The sequence below is a fragment of the Heterodontus francisci genome, chromosome 11, assembly GCF_036365525.1.
Source record: "Heterodontus francisci isolate sHetFra1 chromosome 11, sHetFra1.hap1, whole genome shotgun sequence".
Classification (NCBI taxonomy): domain Eukaryota; kingdom Metazoa; phylum Chordata; class Chondrichthyes; order Heterodontiformes; family Heterodontidae; genus Heterodontus; species Heterodontus francisci.
Genome location: NC_090381.1, coordinates 62,865,137 through 62,885,192, shown reverse-complemented (window position 1 = coordinate 62,885,192; position 20,056 = coordinate 62,865,137). Strand labels below are relative to the sequence as shown.

Sequence of the window (20,056 nt, the reverse complement as noted above, 5' to 3'; positions counted from 1 at the left end):
TTGCTGCCAACCTCCTTGGGAGTTTCAAGAAATTGCTGCATTTGAGCATTAATTAGTAAGTAAACTTGCTGCAGAAAGTTAGGGATGGTATTTAACAGTGTAAGAACCCTTTTAGTAACGAGAATTATGTTCCTGCAATGCCACTCAAACTCTCCCCCCCAGCAAGGGAACAATTGAAACTATTTTGACTCATTTGCACAGGTAGTAAATTGTTCGTAGAGATTTTAAAAATTTTATTTTGTATTTTTTCTTACGTTTCTGGCTTTTTTCCTTATTCTTTTAATCCAATCTTTATTTCCCTCACTATTTCTCTTTTTGTACCCGATTTTACTCTAATTCATCTTATTTCTATCTCTGTTGTTCCTCTGTTCCTTTCTCAACCCTTATTGGTCCCATTGTTCACCAAGATCCCAGACATCCATTGCCCTCGCCACAATGTTATCAGCTTGCACCTCCAGCAACTTGTGTTGCAAAGATTTATGGAGCTGAAGGGCAAGGAAGAAAATCTAATGGGCACGTTGTATAGTGCCCCTCTCCAGCAATGTTATTCCTGCATTTGGACCATTATAACATGTTACAAATTTCCAAATTCCACCCCACTCCTCCGTGTGGAAATAAAAGACAGTGACCTAGATTTTCTGCCGGAACTGCATTGGGGTACATATTGCAGTACTTTCACCTGCTACAAAGTGGTACCCATAGAACCAGTTTATTTTCTTATCTTAGGATCAGTGCCATATTTTAGGAAGTGTTCCTGGCCTATAACAGCGAGCGTGTTCAGAGTAGGGTTAATGTTTGTTGTGTCCATCTTTTTGTTGAGGCTCGCCACATTGCTGTTTTGCTGACAGCTTCTGAGCTATTGGTATAACTGGCAGGTTTTTGGTGAAAAATTGAAACCTACCTTGTGTGGCCTGTGCCATCCACCACTTGGCAAGCATTTGCACAGGCTTTGTCAATGATTTAAGAATTAAAGGGCCTCCTTCCAACACCATTGCAATAGTGGATGCTAGGGATCAATGAACATGTCTGGCGTTCACCCTTTCTAACATGCAAATGACAGAAATTAAACATTTAGAAAGTTTCCCTCTTCAAATAATTTTGAAACGTTTTGAGCTGAAATTGCTAGAATATTCCAGCAGTACAGCTAACTGAATGCTACTGATGTACCCTGGGAAAGTAGACACACTGCACATGCTCAGACGACATAAACTAAATTCGGCTCGCAAAATTGCAGCTTTAATACTGTCCCAAACCCTTGGGACAGTCCAACATCTTCAAGTAGAATTTCAATGAAAGCATTCTAAGCTTCAAAAGATAATTCAGTGAACACATATAATAATGTTATTGTGAAATATGTACTTTTTGATTTTTAAAATTTTGTTTAAACCCTAATTTTAGACATTTGAGTTTTCAATTAGAGAAAAAAGGTGGATGCAAAAAAAATTCAGAAAGCATTTTGAACGCTTTTTGAAAACCTGGTAGCCATAGAAGTTATAGTCACCCCAGAAAATATGAGCTATTGTCTGTGTCACAGATGCTTAATTAACATCTTTAGCACAGATAATATCTAACATGGCACCACCTACAGGGTATTTACAATAAGTCTTCAATGATATAGGTGCCCATGTACTGAATGTACTAAATAATATTCAACTGTGCAGGAATGTAAGTGATTTCCCTTCTTCTTGCTTCATTCCCTCACCACCCCACACCAAAGCATGCTTTTTTGGCAGTTGATCTGCCTTAGAATTTTGGAATTATTTAAAGTGAGTAACATCAATGAAATGCCAGTTGTGAAGATTGCTCATTGCTTACATAGCTTTAACTATCAAACTCAAAATTGGGCTATTTTTAACTTAAACATTTTACAAATGTTAATGAATGCAGTTCCCTCACAAAGCACGTTCTGATCATTTCATGGACTTGTGATTTAAAGGAGCTGTTTGTCTTTATGTATCATTGGCTGTAGGATTACAGATGTTGTGATTCTTCTGCCAACAACATAAAAGAAAGAACTTGTGTTTAGGCAGTATCATGCCCATTCTCAGAATGTCCCGAAGTACTTCAAGACTAATGGAAGTATTTTTGAAATATTGTCACGGTTGTATTGTAGGCAAATGCAACAGTCGGTTTGTACATTGCAAAATTCCACTAACAGCAATGAGTTAAATGACCAGATAATTTATTTTTAGTGGCATTATTTGAGGATAAATGCTGACCAGGGCACCAAAAGGACTCCCACACTCTTCAAATAGTGCTATGGGATTTTTTTTATGTCCATCTGAGAGGATGAGAGAACATGGTTGAACATCTCAACTGAAAGATTGCTCCTCCAATAATGCAGCACTTCCTCAGTACTGCACTGAAGTTTTAGCCTAGATTATGTGCCCAACTCTCTGGAGTGGGTCTTGAACCTACAGCCTTCTGGCTTAGAGGGGAGAGTCTTAACGTAGAACCGCAGGCCATCCTGTGTAAGGGGTCTCCCTCCACAATGATAGCCTGGTCGCTGTGGCCGCATATAATTTTGAATAATTTGAAACTCCTTAGAAGGTTACTTGATCTTGAGGTGGCCTCGTGTTCTCCCGCCTGCCGGTGGGTCTGCTGAAAGACATTGCTACAGGCCTTCCTATGGCCCAGCTGGGTACCTGTCGCTCCTGTTGTCTTTAATTGGACGGCACTCCTGGAGGAGGCCTCTTAATTGGCTGCAAAGCAGGTAGGGTTCAGGGGGAGGTGGGGGAGGGAGCAAGCAACACCAGTGGAGTTGGGACCTGCTTTTGGTCCCAGCTTCTGAAAATCTTTAAAGGGGCTGCGATTTCACCCAGGTATCATTCCAGTAATTCTCCGCTGCACTCACTCAAAGGCCATCCTAAGGTTTACACAGCACAGCCCTGCTCCTCTACAAGCTTCGCTGCGTTGTTTCCTCGCCAAGAGACTCCGGTATTAAAACACATGAAGGGTGGGAAGTTGCTGTGCTTACCCACTAGACACCACTAAACATGTCAGAAAATGTTAGGACTCCATTCCCAGTTGGTCTCCTTTACCTACCTTTAACAAGGTGGATGTGGTGTATTTAGATTTTCAGAAGGCTTTTGATAAGGTCCCACATAAGAGGTTAGTATGCAAAATTAAAGCACATGGGATTGCGGGTAATATACTGGCATGGTTTGAGAATTGGTTGACAGACAGAAAACAGAGAGTAGGAATAAACAGGTCTTTTTCCGGATGGCAGGCAGTGACTAGTGGAGTACCACAGGGATCAGTGCTTGGGCCCCAGCTATTCACAATATATATTAATGACTTGGGTGAGGGAACTAAATGTAACATTTCCAAGTTTGCAGATGCCACGAAGGTCGGGGGGAATGTGAGCTGTGAGGAGGATGCAAAGAGGCTCCAATATGATTTGGACAAGTTGGGTTAGTGGGCATGGCAGATGCAGTATAACGTGGATAAATGTGAGGTTATCCACTTTAGTTGTAAAAACAGAAAGGCAGATTATTATCTAAATGGTGATAGTTTTGGAAAGGGGGAGGTGCAACGAGACCTGGGTGTTCTTGTACACCAGTCGCTGAAAGCAAGCATTCAGGTGCAGGAAGCAGTTAGGAAGGTGAATGGTATGTTGGCCTTCATTGCAAGAGGATTTGAGTGCAGGAGCAAGGATGTCTTACTGCAGTTATACAAGGCCTTGGTGAGACCACATTTGGAGTATTGTGTGCAGTTTTGGTCTCCTTATCTGAGGAAGGGTGCTCTTGCCATGGAGGGAGTCCGAAGAAGATTTACTAGGCTGATTCCTGGGATGGCAGGATTGACGTATAAGGAGAGGTTGGGTCGACTAAGCCTCTATTTACTAGAGTTTAGAAGATTGAGAGGGCATCTCATAGAAACATATAAAATTCTAACAGGACTAGACAGGCTAGATGCAGGGAGGATGTTCCCGATGACTGGGGAGTCCAGAACCAGGGGTCACAGTCTCAGGATACGGGGTATGCCATTTAGAACTGAGATGAGGAGAAATTTCTTCACTCAGAAAGTGGTGAACCTGTGGAATTCTCTACTGCAGAAGGCAGTGGAGGCCAAGTCATCAAATATATTCAAGAAGGAGATAGATATATTTTTTGATGCCAAAGGGATCAAGGGATATGAGAAAAAAGCGGGAACAGGGTACTGAATTGGACGATCAGCCATGATCTTTTTTGAATGGCGGAGCAGGCCCAAAGGGCCAAATGGCCTACTCCTGCTCCTATTTTCTATGTTTCCATGTTTGTATAAGTTGGACTATGGAGGACATATGTGGTGAAGGATAGAATGGCTGATGATGTGGAAAGTGACAGCACATTATCATCACAAAGGAGGTACATGCATATTTAGAAATCTGGAATCTGACATTTTTTTGGTGAATAATTTACTTTTAACTATATATTGTACAGATGTTGTAGACTATGGCAGCAAGGGGGTAACCTGGTCATGGTCATTGTTACGATTTGGCCTCACTTCCAAATCTTTTTATTTGTGTTTGCTGCAAATGGTCTTGGTATGCCCACATGGAGCTCAGAAATTTCTTTTAGACAAATCTGAAACTGAACTGAAAATATAGTGAAGAGCCTGCAACATATACTTCAACCTAAGAAGCCTCTGACCACAGAACTGTCAACCAAGAGAGATCAAAGAATCAATGGAACAGCTTGTATACGGAACCACTTTATGAGAACAGTTCACAACTCATCCAAGTCTTGCATAACCAATTAATGCTCTGGTGAGGCATTGGGGTAATTTTCAACTTCAGCAGAGACTTCAATTGAAAGGAAAATTGTGTGGCATGTGTAGGGCGCTGATTTGCTAGTGACTGGTTCCGTCCTCGGCTGAAGTTGTAAAGTGACTTTAGCATGAGCTTTCTACAAAGGATTTTTTTACAAATGAGTGCAGCTGTTAACTATGGCTCAGTTGGTAGCACTCTTGCCTCTTAGTCACAAGGTACTGGGTTTAAATCATACTCGAGGACTCAAGCACAAAAATCAAGTTTGATGCTCCAGGGGCAGTTCTGATGAAAGGTCACAGAGACCTGAAATGTGAACACTGTTGTTCTCTCCACAGATGCTGCCTGACCTGCTGAGTATTTCTAGCATTTTCTGTTTTTTTCACCTATTACCAGCATCCACTGTATTTTGCTTTCGTTTCAGTTATCCCGGTGTCCTGGCCAATATTTATCCCTCAATCAACATCACGGAAACAGATTATCCGGTCATTATTACATTATTGTTTGAGAGAGTTTGCTATGTGTAAATTAGCTGCCAAATTTCCTATATTACAACAGTGACTGCACTTCATTGGCTGGAAAGCACTTTTGAGACGTCCATTGGTCGTGAAAAATGCTTTCTAAATGCAGGTCTTTTTGTTCTGTGACAAGATTACTTAACTAGTTTAGCTGTCACCCGTCTGATTGAAGAATGCAAATACAATATCCATCATTCTTCAAAAGATTTGTAATTTGGTTAGCTGCAGTTTAAAGGCCCCTGGGGCTTTGACCCAAATGTTTCCAAGCTACTCGAATAATATATTTTCCTAAAGATTTAATTGGTTGAAGTCTTTTTTAAACTCATAGGCTCTAAAATTCCTGGGCCCTACATGAACAGTGTACATGTAGCAGAGTGGACCTCCTGCCTACCTTGTACTAGACATCCTGTCTGAATTCCTGGTGACAAGGTAATTTTATACTCGGGGTAGGCCGCTGGTGCCTGTAAGGTCACATCAGCAGTAATCACCCCAACCCATCCTGATTTATCTTATAAAGCGGAGTCGCACTTTACACTATATTCAAGGTCACCCAAGTCCCAACTGTGCCTAAGAAAAACATTCATTTTTGATTCTTCAGCTCCCACTGCACCATTCTGCCACTAGAGAAGATCATTGACCCCCTCTAGATCCTGGATTCTACTTGTTATGCTGCCATAATTGTGCGCTCTGATATGTTTTCCTGTCTTAATTGATCACCGTTACAAAGATTAAGATGAACATTGGATCAGATTGTGCAGCAGGTATTTAGAAATCATGGAATATTTGTCTGTGGTATGAATAGTTAAAATAGTTTTTACATTATTTAATTTGCTTATTTAAATTCTGAAATTTGATTGCTTAAGAATTGTTTCAGGTTTTTATTATTTAGGCCAGCTAAGCTTGATTGATGATCTGATGATTGGATTGGAGAACTGATCTTTGTTCAGTACTTTTTACTGTTGTAAGCTTCATCATCAATATATCTTTAACATTTTTACTCTGTATTTTGGATGTTAACCAGTATATTTTCAGAGCTTATTTTTTGTAACAGGATTATGCAACACAGGAGCAAATAATTAAATGAATATTAATGTATTCAGGTATGTGTCAAGTAAAACCACACTCAACATGTGAGGGCGATTTAATTGTTTGGTCGACCATCAGTTACCAAATGTGTGACAGTAAGGTGCTATTAGTGTGAGTCCTATACATAAAATCTTTTTAGGTACAATTACTATGTCATCAAAAGATTCCTGTGGAAAACTGTCATTTAGATAGATGCATAGATATGGAATATTGGCTGAGAGAATAGATATTACAGCCTAGTTATTTTGTTGCAATGGCTTTGGAGACATGGTTTTATTATGACTGATGTCTTTGGATGTAATAGATAAATAGTATCCCAGAGATTGATGACAAGGATTGATTAGTAATCCTGCTTCAGCACTATGTGGCAAATCAGCTTAGATATGTCATGCATTGGAGAGTTGGGGGGGGGGGGGTGGGGGGTGGGGGGGAGATAGGGGGGTGTTGGTGCAGTAAGAATGATATACCCAATGGGATTAAACTTAATCGTTACGGTGATCTTCTCCAATGGTTATTTTTCAGAGGCTTGTTGACCTGCTGTATTGGAGTCTGAATTTAATGTTGTAGAGAAGTGATGCTGTGCTGACGTGCATAAGCACCCTCTATAAATTTATCGTCATATAAAACCAGAAGCAGTGTAATTGCTGCAAATTGTCTTTGAACGAAATTACTGTGCTAATAGATATTATTGTGCACCTCTGCGAAAGCTTTCATGGACTAATGATGCGTAAGGGCAGAAAAAAAATGCCTCTTGCTGTGGGAGTCAAAAAGAACACCCTTGTTACTATGATTTGCTGGAAATGACATAACCCTCTCATGTCAACATTGTTCTTCAGATAATGGACAAAATATGACTCCGGTTTGCCATGTGATGTAAGCCCTAATCTACAAATTGGGTTTGCCAAAAGTATAAATGAAGCAATAGCAAAATAAACTGCGTTAGATTCCATTACTTTCTATTAAACTATAACTCCTTGCAAAATAGTAAAATGTGTCTCTTCACTAATTCCACTAATAATTCTGAACTTCGATCAGAATCAGTGATGTAACCTTTCAATGCAACCTTGAACCCCTCAATAAGGCTTTGCATGCTCAGTCTTCTACAGGCTGCAGCCCAGTCGAACAGGAGGAATTGCAGATCTGGCAAAAATGTCTGTGCTGGAGCTGTTAATTAACCACTTCCCACAGACATACCCTGTGGGACAACCCCAGCGTTTAAAACCAGGCTACTGAGTTCAGGTTTACGAGAATTTGACAACCTGATTGCTGTGATCTCTGCATTTAAAATCCAGACTTGATATCTCAGTATAAGTCCATTCATTGATATCAAGATAAGAGGATCGCTTATAGGTATCAGCGCTAAGGAAAGCCAACCAAACCCAGTAGCACTTTGTGGATTCTCTTACAACATTGGATCCATTTCTTTTAAGAAGGCAGTTCCAGATAACTCAGTTAACAACACTTTGGGCGGCACAGTAGCGCAGTGGTTAGCACCGCAGCCTCACAGCTCTAGGGACCCGGGTTCAATTCTGGGTACTGCCTGTGCGGAGTTTGTAAGTTCTCCCTGTGTCTGCGTGGGTTTCCTCCGGGTGCTCCAGTTTCCTCCCACAGCCAAAGACTTGCAGGTTGATAGGTAAACTGGCCATTGTAAATTGCCCCTAGTGTAGGTCGGTGGTAGGGAATATGGGATTACTGTAGGGTTAGTATAAATGGGTGGTTGTTGGTCAGCACAGACTCGGTGGGCCGAAGGGCCTGTTTCAGTGCTGTATCTCTAAACAAATAAACAGCAATAACTTGCATTTATATGGGACTCTTAAGATAGTAAAACCTTGAAGGGTGCTTCACAGAGTATTATCAGACAAAATTTGACACTGAGCCACAGAAGGAGATATTAGGACAGGTACCCAAAAGATTGGTCAAGGAATTGAGTTTTAAGGAGTGCGAGCTAGAGACACAGAAAGATTTGTGGAGGGAATTCCATAGCTTAGAGCCTATATAGCTGAAGGCATGTCTGCCAATGATGGGGCAAAGGAAATTGAAATGCACAAGAGACTAGAATTGGAAAAATGTAGAGTTCTCAGAGGGCTGTAAGACTGGAGGAGGTTACAGAGATAGGGAAGGGTGAGACCATGGTGGGATTTGAACACACACATGGAAATTTTAAATTTGAGGCATTGCTGAACTGGGAGCCAATGTAGATCGGCGAGCACAGGGTGGATGGGACTTGGTGCAAGTTAGGATATGGGCAGCAGAGTTTTGAGTGAGCTGCAGTTCACAGATGGTGGAAGATGGGAGGCTGGCCAGGAGCGCATCAGAATAGTCAAGTCTGGAGATAGCAAAGGCATGGATGAGGGTTTCAGTGGCAGAAGGGCTGAGGAATGGCCAGAAAATGGGGATATTACAGCTGTGGAACTAGGCGGTCTTGGTGATGGAGTGGATATGTGGTCAGGAGGTCATCTTGGGGCCAGATAGGATGCTGAGTTTGTGAACATTCTGGTTCGGCCTCAGACAGTGACAGACAAATGTATGAAGAAAGAGCCTGCACTTAAATAGCACCTCATGTTATCCCAAAACACTTCACAGCCAATGAAGTGTAACTAAATGCTGTTGCAATGTAAACATGGTAATCAATTTGAACTCAGCAAGGGACCACAAACAGCAAGGAGATTAATGACAGATAATCTGTTTCAGTGTTGTTGCTTAAGACATGAACATTGGCCAGGACACTGGGAGAACTTGGCTGCTCTTTGAATAGTGCCATTTGCTCCTTTACATCCATCTGAGAGACAATGGAGTTTCAGTTTAATGTCTCGTCCAAAGGATGGCACCCCAACATTGCAGCATTTCCTCAGTACCGTACTGAAGTGTCAGCCCATATTTTGTTCTCAAGTCTCTGGAGGGGATCTTGAACACAACCTTCTGCTTCAGAAGTGCAAGTGTTACCCAGTACCAAGGATTGATACATTATTGGTATAATGCTCACAGCTGAGGTAGAAAGCTATGGGTTACAGCATTACATATGATCTCATCTGTTCTGATTTTTATACTCTCATTCCTTATAATTAAAAAAAAATTGTTGCTGTGTAAGTGAAGGTCTAGTATGGTTGTGAACCCAAATCTCCTTGTTGTGACAATTTTCACTGGGGAACCTGGAGCAATGGAGAAATCCAACCAAGATCCTTGCTCCCTGAAGGAGGATCATCTGCTTTGTGCCTTCTCTTGTTTTGCTTCAACTTGTTCAGCCTGCAGCCAATGTACAGCATTTTTTAAATTAGAAGGAGTCAGTGCTGAAGCATGTACTGACACCTGCATCAAGCACTTATAGCCAATACAACACAGATTTGATTGAGGATAAAATTTCCTTAAAACTGTTCCAGCAACTTCCTATTTCTCAGTTAACAGAATTCTATGTCCACTTATACTGCCAATAAGGTCAAAATGTAATAGCATTATGAGCTCATACTCATAACATTATAACAGTTTGGGGCTTGGAATATATTCTGGATTCCTTGGAGGCATAAGAATAGAAACAGCAAAACAAGAAAAGCTCATTTAGTCCATTGTCTGATTGCATATAGCACATACAATCTACACTGTAGTGGACTTGTAACTCTACCTCACCCATTCCTGAAAGAAGATTCTGGTTGGAATTTTATGCCCCCCATGGGAGCAGGCTGGAGGCGGTGGGTGGGGGGGGGGGGGGTGTCATAAAATTGTGTGGGAGATGGCGGGAAGGGGGGGCAGGTGCTGTTCCCATTGCCTTCCTGCCCTCACTGCAATTTTACTAACGATGGGAAAGGTGGAAAATGGCCTACCCGCCCCAGGTCAATTGAGTTAAAGGCCTACTGCCACTGGTATATTTGCACTTTTTCAACTGAGGAGGCCGCCCAGTAATACCAGACGGCCTCCTTGCAGGCCCAAGGGGTGGGTGGAATGGGCACCTCCTGATCGGGCACCCTGTGCCCCACAGCGGATGCCCCCAGCAGCTCCTGCTGCCCCCGCTAGTGCACCTTCCACCACCCTCCTGATTGACCCCTAACACCTCGCCAGGGCCCAGCCGCTTGTCCCGGCAAGGCCCAAAACCCCACTTACCATTTTAAGTTCCAGTGTCCATGATCCTCCTGTAGCTGGGTGCAGTAACAACAGTGTCATAGAGTTATATAGCACAGAAACAGGCCCTTCGGCCCATCGTCTTCTTGTCGGCCATCAAGCACCTATCCTAATCCCATTTTCCAGCACTTGCCCCATAGCCTTGTATGCTATGGCGTTTCAAGTGCTCATCTAAATATTGTGAGGATTCCTGCCTCTACCTCTTCAGGCAATGGGTTCCAGATTCCAACCACCTCTGGGTGAAAAAATTTTGCTTCAAATCCCCTCTAAACCTCCTGCCCCTTACCTTAAATCTATGCCCCCAGGTTATTGACCCCTCCGCTAAGGGAAAATGTTTCTTCGTATCTAACCTATCAATGCCCTTCATAATTTTGTATACCTCAATCATGTCCCCCCTCAGCCTTCTCTGCTCGAAGGAAAACAACCCTAGCCTTTTCAGTCTCTCTTCATAGCTGAAATGCTCCAGCCCATGCAACATCCTGTTGAATCTCCTCTGCATCCTGTCCAGTGCAATCACATCCTTCATCTAGTGTGGTGCCCAGAACTGTACACAGTACTCCAGCTGTGGCCTAACTACCATTTTATACAGCTCCATCATAACCTCCCTACTCTATATTCTGTGCCTGGGCTAATAAAGGCAAGTATCCCATATGCCTTCCTAACCACCTTATCTACCTGTGTTGCTGCCTTCAGTGATCTATGGACAAGTACACCAAGGTCCCTCTGACCTTCTGTACTTCCTAGGGTCCTACCATCCATTGTCTTGTCCCTTGCCTTGTTAGTCCTCCCAAAATGCACCGTCTCACACTTCTCAGGATTAAATTCCGTTTGCCACTGCTCCACCCATCTTACCAACCCATCGATATCGTCCTGTAATCTAAGGCTTTCCTCCTTACTGTTTAGGACACCACCAATTTTCGTGTCATCTGCGAGATTACTTATCATACCTCCTCTACTCACATCTAAATCATTAATGTATACAACAAACAGCAAGGGTCCCAGCACCGATCCCTGCGGTACAACATCGCAAAAACAACCCTCGACTATTACCCTCTGGCTCCTGCCACTAAGCCAATTTAGCATCATATTTGCCAAATTGCCCTGGATCCCAAGGGCTCTTACCTTCTTAACGAATCTCCCATGCGGGACTTTATCAGAAGCCTTACTGAAGTAAGGCCACCACTCCCGGTGGTGCTGCTGGGACTGAGGAGCTGCTGGCCCCTGATTGGCTGGCATTTCTTGGAGGCAGGACTTCCTGCCTCAGAGGGGCAGAAGTCTCGCCCAAGGCCAGTTAAGGGCCTGGGCCATGTAAAATCTCTGCATGGCTCCCAGACCTGGCGGAGGCAGGTTTGCCCCCAACCTTTAAGCCAGTGGGCAGGGCCTCCGCCCTGACATAAAATTCCAGCCTCTGTGTGTAAATACTCCCAAGTTCCAAAAGCAGATGAGCAAAATGCCAATACAGTCAATCATATTTCCATTTCCATTATCCACCTGGCCTGCTTCTCTCCACATAGATGCCCCAATGCTACAGAATGGCATCATACCCCATGGAGCACGCCATCATTTCATTTTATACCTTTCATTAACCACCATTCCCGTTCCTGACTGGGGATTTCTGCAGCTTCTTTTTGAATGAGTTAAGCAGTTCAGTCTCAACTTTTGCGTGGAGTTTTGTCTTTCCAGGTAGCCACACTTATATCTGGAAAAAGTTTACTTTAAATTTCCGGCTCGCTTGAAGCTTGTTAATTTAAAGTCTGCACTGAAGTCAGTCTTTTTACATTGTATTTATACCTCACAGAATTTTAAAGATTTTGATCATAGTTTCCTTCTTCCTTTTCCTAATTTTAAAAGTAAGTAGAGCTTTGCGAGTCTGTCATTGAAATATAAAGTTCTGTATTATCCTTGCGTCTCTTCACCTTTCCAATGTCAGGACAACCACATCAGGTGTGGCAGCACAATGGTATACAGTTGGGAAGGAGTGGCACTGGGAGACGTCAACATTGACTCTGTACGCCATGAAGTTTCATGGTATCAGATGAAACACAGGCAAAGAAATCTGCTGATTACCACCTACTGCCCTCCCCAGCACATCAGTGCAAAAGACAAAGTTCTCCTCCATGTTGAACACCACTTGGATTAAGCACTGAGGGTGGCAAGGGCACAGAAGGTTCTCTGGGCACGGGATTTCAATGTCCATCACATAGAGTGGCTCAGTAGTACCACTACTGATCCAGCTGACTGAGTTCTGAAGGGCAAATCTGCCAGACTGAGCCTATGGCAGGTGGCGAGAGAATCAACAAGTGAGAAAAACCTACCTGACCTCATCCTCACCAATTTACCTGCCGCAGGTGCATTTGTCCATGACAGCATTGGTAGGAGTGATGACTGCACAGTCCTTGTGGAGACGAAGTCCTGTCTTTGCACCTCCATCGTGTTGTGTGACACGAACGCTGTGATAAATGGGATAGATTCAGATCAGATCTAGCAGCTCGAAACTGGGCATCCATGAGGCTTTGTGGGCCATCAGCAGCAGTGGAATTGTATTCAACCGCAATCTGTAATCTCAAGGTCTGGCATATACCCCACTCTACCATTACCATCAAGCCAGGGGATCAATCCTGGTTCAATGATGAGTGTAAGAGAACAGCACCAGGCATACCTAAAAATGAGGTCCCACTCTGGTGAAGCTACAACACAGGACTAAACAGTAGAAGCTGCATGCTATAGACAGAGCTAAGCATTCCGATAAACAATGGATCAAATTAAAGCACTGCAGTCCTTCCATATCCAGTCGTGAATGGCAATGAACAATTAAACAAGTAACGGGAGGAGGACGTTCCACAAACATCCCCATCTTCAATGATGGCGGAGCCCAGCACATCAGTGCAAAAGACAAGGCTGAAGCATTGGCAACCATCTTCAGCTAGAAGTGCTGAATGGATGATTCATCTCAGCCTCCTCCCTAAGTTCCCAGCATCACAGAAGCCAGTCTTCAGCCAATTTGATTCACTCAATGTGATATCAAGAAATGGCTGAAGGCACTGGATATAGCTTGGCTGTGGGCCCTGGCAACATCCCAACTGTATTACTGAAGACTTGTGCTCCAGAACTAGCCCTGCCCCGAGCCAAGCTGTTCCAGTACAGCTGCAGCACAGGCATCTACGCAACAATGTGGAAAATTGCCCAGGTATGCCCTGTCCACAAAAAGCAGGACAAATCCAATCCAGCCAATTATCAACTCATTAATCTACTCTCAATCATCAGCAAAATGATGGAAGGTGTCATTGACAGCACTTTGAAATGGCACTTACTGAGCAATAACCTGCTCACCGATGGGTTCCACCAGGACCTCTGGGCTCCACACCTCATTACAGCTGGTCCAAACGTGCACCAAAGAGCTGAATTCCAGAGGTGAGATGAGAGTGACATCAAGGCAACATTTGACCAGGTGTGGCATCAGGGAGCTGTAACAAAATTGAAGTTAACGGAAATCAGGAGGAAGACTCTCCGCTAGTTTGAGTCATACTTCGCACAAAGGATGTTGGTTGTGGTTGTTGGAGGCCAATCATCTTAGCCCAGGACGTTGCTGCAGGAGTTCCTCAGGGTAGTGTCTGAGGCCTAACCGTCTTCAGCTGCTTTATCAATGACCTTTCCTCCAACATAAGGTGAGAAGTGGGGATGTTTGCCGATGATTGCACAATAGTCAGCACCATTCACAACTCCTCAGATACTGAAGCAGTCCATGTCCGCATGCAGTAAGACCTGGACAACATTCAGGCCTGGGCTAATAAGTGGCAAAACATTCGTGCCATGCAAGTTCCAAGCAGGAACCCTCTGAAGTAAGAAAGAGCATCTCCTCTTGTCGTTCAATGGCATTGCCATCATTGAATCCCCACCATCAACATCCTGGGGGTTACCGTTGACCAGAAACTTAACAAGACCAGTCATATAAATACCATGGCAAAAGAGCAGGTCAGAGGCTGGTAATTCTGCGGCAACTCATCTCCTAACTCCCCAAAGCCTGTCCACCATCTACAAGGCACAAGCCAGGAGTGTGATGGAATACTCTGCACTTGCCTGGATGGGTGCAGCTCCAACAACACTCAAGAAGCTCGACACCATCCAGGACAAAGTGGCCCGCTTGATTGGCACCCATCCACCCCTTAACCATTCACTCCTTCCACCACTGACGCACAGTGACTGCAGTGTGTATCATCTACAGGATGCACTTCAGAAACTCGCCAGTGCTCCTTCGACAGCACCTTCCAAGCACATGACCTCTGCCACCTAGAAGGACAAGGGCTGCAAACGCATGGGAGCACCATCACCTGCAAGATTCCCTCAAAGTCATACGCCATCCTGACTTGGAAATATATTGCCGTTTCTTCAACATCACTGGTTCAAAATCCTGGAACTCCCTCCCTAACAGCACTGTGGGTGTACCTACAGCATGGACTGCAGCAGTTCAGGCAGGCGGTTCACCACAATCTTAAGGGAAATTAGGGATGGGCAATAAATGCTAGCCTTGCCAGCGACATTCACGAATTAATAAAAACAGCATGCCATTATGAAAATATGAGTGTAGAAATTCTGTTTTTTTTGGACAGAAATCTAGGGCTGCATTTTAAGACTGCACTGCCGATGTAGGTGGCGGACGTAAAAAATGCAACCCACGCGTACCACGTCACAGAGCCACCGCGATTTCAAACGTGGCGGCTCATTTGCATGGCCGTGGGGCCCGCCCACCACGATAATGTGGACGGGCAGGCAAGCCGTCGCCGGCAACGGCGTTCAGTGCCAATGCGCAGGCACTGATGCCATTTTTAAAGGGCTTACCGCCCTCAAAGGAGATTTAAAATTTAAAGGGCCAGGTAACGGAAAGTATTGTAAAATTAATTGAGATGACCTGTCCATGCATTCTGCCACCCCCTGGCTTTTTCCCCCCCAGAATTCCAATATTGAAACTTTGACCATCCCGCTCTTGCCCAAAAGTTCAGCACCCTTGTCCTTTACCTCTTCCCATCACCCCTCCCGTACAGAGCAAAAATCCTCCTCCCCCCACCCTCCCCACAGGTGTCGCGCCACGTTTCCCCAAACGGGGATTCAGAGGCACGGCATTGTCGGCAGCAAGAATGAAGATGGCAACGTGATGGCAGAATCGCTGCAGGATAAATGGTAAGTAGCTATTTACATATTTTAATGCCGGTCCCATCGGCGAGCCGCGGGGCGACCGCCACAAGGCCTCGCCACTGCCGCTGAGATCAGTACGGAGTCTGCTGCCCTCGGGGTTGGTGGCGGGCCTCCGCTGTACCGATCTTCATTGCACCCCACCCCCACCACTGTTCCTGATGGCGGAGGGGCTTTAAAATCCAGCCCCTGGTGTACTGGTTACAGAGGGACAGGAAATTTGGAGTGGAACCTATTCCTGCTGGGTTTTCACCCCGTATTTACGCTTACAAGAAATTCTGAGGGGGCGAGGTTGTTGCAGGGGGGTATGGTGTGGGGGAGTGGGAATCTGCCCCACCCCTCAATCCTGAAATAACCTTTGGGGATTGCTAGGATCATAGACTTCCTCAGAAATCCCAACAGTGACTCCTGTTTTCTGAATGTGGTGAGTACACTTGCACGAAGCTTACAGGGCGATTTGTGGGCTACACAATACCATATTCAAGAAGGAATAGATTACAGAGTGATCGATTACCATTTGCATCAGAGCCTAGAAACAAGGAAGCATCCAGTCGGAAAATGTGGGTCATGCAAATTAATTAGTTTCTCCCCTCCCCAGCAAATTGCTACTCAGAATTCCTTTCAGATCTTTCAATTCCTTGAATATTTTAATGTCCCATTCCTAGGATTTGGGACCATATTGTAACAAGCTAGACCAGTGGGCATAATTTCTAGGTGGTAGTGCCTCACCAATGATGGCAATAACTTGTTTTGATTTAGTCAAATTCCCTCATATATGGTTGAGAAATTTGCTTGATTTGGTGTGTTAAAATTGCTTTTCATTAATTCTTTGATGTGGTTGATTTAATTACTATTATTAAGGTGCTACCTTTTACAAAAATTTTCTTCAGGAATTGCTGGACCTGTTACATAAACACAGAATGTTTGCTAAAGTGATTGAGCAATTTTGAAATTCATGATTCTTTTGTGCTTTTGTCTGTTAATAGCCTTTGACATCATCATGTTAATAAAATCAATTCAAGTATGTTACTTCAGTAATATACAGAGAAGAGATTTCATGGAATTGCTGTGTACTTGCAATATATAGTTGCCAATAGTGTAATAAAAAAAGTTAAATGAAATGAACTTTTCTTTAAAATCTGTAAATGGGTAATTTAAAGATTGCTAGATTTGTAATATTTTGCATTTGCAAGCAGATACAATAATGTGTTTTCCAAAACATGTAATGGTTGATAAGACATAATTAATATTATTTTCACCAATCACTGATTCCTGTATTTGTTATAGAGAGAAACATTTTGGTCAGCAGTGTAGACCCAGTAAAAACATAGACAGTAAAAACACATAAGAACTTAGTTGAAACAAAGGGGCCAGTAACACAACAATGAACAGTGTATTGAAGGGAGGATGGGTAAAAGAGGCCACAGCACACAGATGTCCAAAGAGTTATAGATATGATTATAGAAAAGGTATTGAGGAGGATCCCAGAAACTAGGAGTCGTCATGGACACCAGATATGATTAAACTCATAATAGACAATGGGAAACTGTGAAGTTTTGAACAGGTTCTCACTGAGCCAAATAAGGAATTATCATTATGTCATTATACCAGACCCCTATGAGAAGTAAGAGGGGCAGGTCTTAGAAACAAGATTTAACCCCTGACTGAAACTGAGGAAGGTACGAGAACCCCAGGGAAGAACACTGGAGAAGATACCCTGAGCCAGGGGCTCAGAGAACAGAAGAGCAGCTGCAAGTCCGAGACTGATCACCTCGTGTCTTGACGGGTAGTATACTGTGCAAGTAGTGAGAGCTTGTACTTGATGATTTAGTGTGTGAATAAAATATTGATATACCTTTCACCAATCGGATTCCGTGGATTCTTTAAGAGTAGAGTGCGTGTTAGGCACAACAGCAGTAATGTCTGAATAGATCTAAGTGTACAATTCAAATATAAGTGAATACTTAACCATATCAGCTGACCTACTGGTTATTTCTTACAGTTGTTTATGAACATAGATCAAGATTAGAAAAATCACTACAAAAAGAAAGAAATGAACACAAAAAAGCTAAAGAAGGTAAGGAAACATTCAGTCACATTGTCATTTTATAAATGCATTCATTCATTTTCATTTGTTCATTTCCCCTCCACATACTGGTGCAGGCTTGCAAGCTTGTGACACTCCATTCCTCTGGCTTTTTGTGTGTCCTTTGTCTCTTAATCTTATCATTGATGGCAGTGAAGTGTTTTCGCATACTTTTTACTTTAAAGAAACTGGGGTTGTGGGCATTCTGGAGTAGCACAAAATTGGCGGTATTGGATTGGCTGCCCGTTATACATAGCACCTGATATTCAGTTCCATTAAATATCAGGCGCTGTGTATAATGTGCAGCCGATCCAATCCCATTTTGTACCACCAGTTGAAACAATATAAGTACAAATCATTGTTGTCATTGTCATCACCGTTAGAGGCCAAGAATCAGCAACTCTTGTAGGATTCTCAGTTAAGAAAATACATTGAAAAATTAATATTTTACAGTAATGCATTCCTGGCATATATGTTGATTATATATGTAAAGAGTAGATGGTAAGAGAAAAGCGATTAGTACTAGAATCTTCTGACCACAAGTATATTCATAGTGGCCTTGACTGGCGATCTATGGTGGTGGTGAGAGGGAGAGCTGGGCGTATAAATGCAGCAGGTCTACGAAAATAGAGCCTTATGGCAAAGATTGAGAAGAATTAGGCTGACCAGGGACATTATAACTTTCATTTGTTCTACAGTATTGTTCCTGCGGGGACAATCAACCATCTACAATGGGCTAATAGCAGTAAAGGTCATCATTGCCCTCAATTTTAATGTTGCAAGGATCTTCTAAAAATCGACAGGGGATAATTGAGAACTGGACTGTTTGGCATGTACTGCTCCATTAAGGAGATAATTGAAGCCCTGTAATGTTATTCACTCCTAAGAACCACAGAAAATAAGTGCAATGTGTAGGGAAATGGAAGGATAATGATCTGAATGCCCAGTTCTGTAACTGGGCACTATTTTCTTTTTGGACATTTTCAGTTACCAGCCAGTCATGTTTAGTTATTGCTGTTCACTGCCTATATTTTGCTTGGACTCTGGAATCTGATACCTGATTTTTTTTCTTGAATCAAAGAACAACAGATTGCAAGTGGATTCATTTTACTAAGTTTCACTGTTGTAGTGTATGTGTTTTAATGTGATTTGAGGTTTTGTTTGTTCCTTGTGTGCCGTGAACTTCTCCATGCTTGTTGTGGATGCTATCTACTGTTACACAAAGCTCAATAGTTTCAGCGACTACATATGGAAATCCATAAGCATTGGTGCCTAACAATACTTTTAATTTATTCAGCATTCAAACTGCTTTCTAGTGGAAATACTGAAAATCCTGATGTAACAGCTCCTGTTAGGATTTGAGATTCCTAGGTGAAAGAAAAGGATTTTCATGTCCTCAACTTAACCCACAGAAATCATATTTACTTCTGTTAGGGCCACTTGACTAGTCACTGAGGGTTGCCATTAAATCCACTGCCCGTGCTACAATCAACAAATTGTTTTTTAGAGCCAATTAAGGTGCTGTGTTTTGTAAATGTGGTATTAGTGCTGAAACCTTATCTTGGTGTGTCTCTTTAATTGTAGAAACTTTTTTTATGCTTGTTGTAATGACAACCTCTCTATCAACTGTCAAGCTAAATTCCAATTTCTTCACAATGTTTCAGTTTTTTACTTACTAATGTGAAGCAATGTCTTAGACTACTAAATTGTTGCTATTCTTATTCATGCTAACATAAACCCTTGATTGGCCAGCAGAGCTATTTAATGTCTAATTGCATTTATATTTGAACTTTTCCTTGCAGATGTATCTTGTGTCAGTGATATGATTCCTTGCCCAATGTGGCTTACTTTGAAGTTTTTTTTGTATGAAAAGAATTGAATTATCCTGTAATGAGAATTAAGCAATTTTAATATAACACCACATCAAAACACTATAGGACCATCAAAAATGCAATAAAAAACATCTATTGTAATGCATGTAATCAAAACTTGAGCACTGTCTAAACTGTGTAACACAAAGGTAAGTAATTTATTGAAATACTTCAGGATTATGGTTTGCTTCCTGCAGACAGCACATTCGTTCACAAAATTCTCAATTCTGTGTAGTGCAGAGAAAATTTCCATTGGGACATCTGTCTCAGTGCTCAGCAACTCCATCAGCAATCACACATAATTGGATGCCATGACTGTAGTGAGGGCTGGTTCCTGCAAGTCGCATTAGATCACTGAATGTAGTTATTGGGCCTCTCTCACTCTCACTGGCAGCAGCATTCTCCCACATGGCAACAACAATTTCTATGTCTCAGCAACCGAATGTTC

The 20,056-nt window shown here is 42.7% G+C and overlaps 1 protein-coding gene across 8 annotated transcripts in view; it reads left to right on the top strand.

Moving 5' to 3' along the window:
• Positions 1 to 20,056, top strand: part of golim4a (golgi integral membrane protein 4a) — a 145,052-nt gene that overhangs the window by 16,231 nt on the left and 108,765 nt on the right. For all 8 annotated transcript variants that reach the window (XM_068042196.1, XM_068042194.1, XM_068042192.1 and 5 more), the window contains exon 2: positions 17,654 to 17,728. In XM_068042196.1, the coding sequence (XP_067898297.1) occupies positions 17,654 to 17,728 (75 nt within the window). The remainder of the gene's footprint in view (positions 1 to 17,653; positions 17,729 to 20,056) is intronic.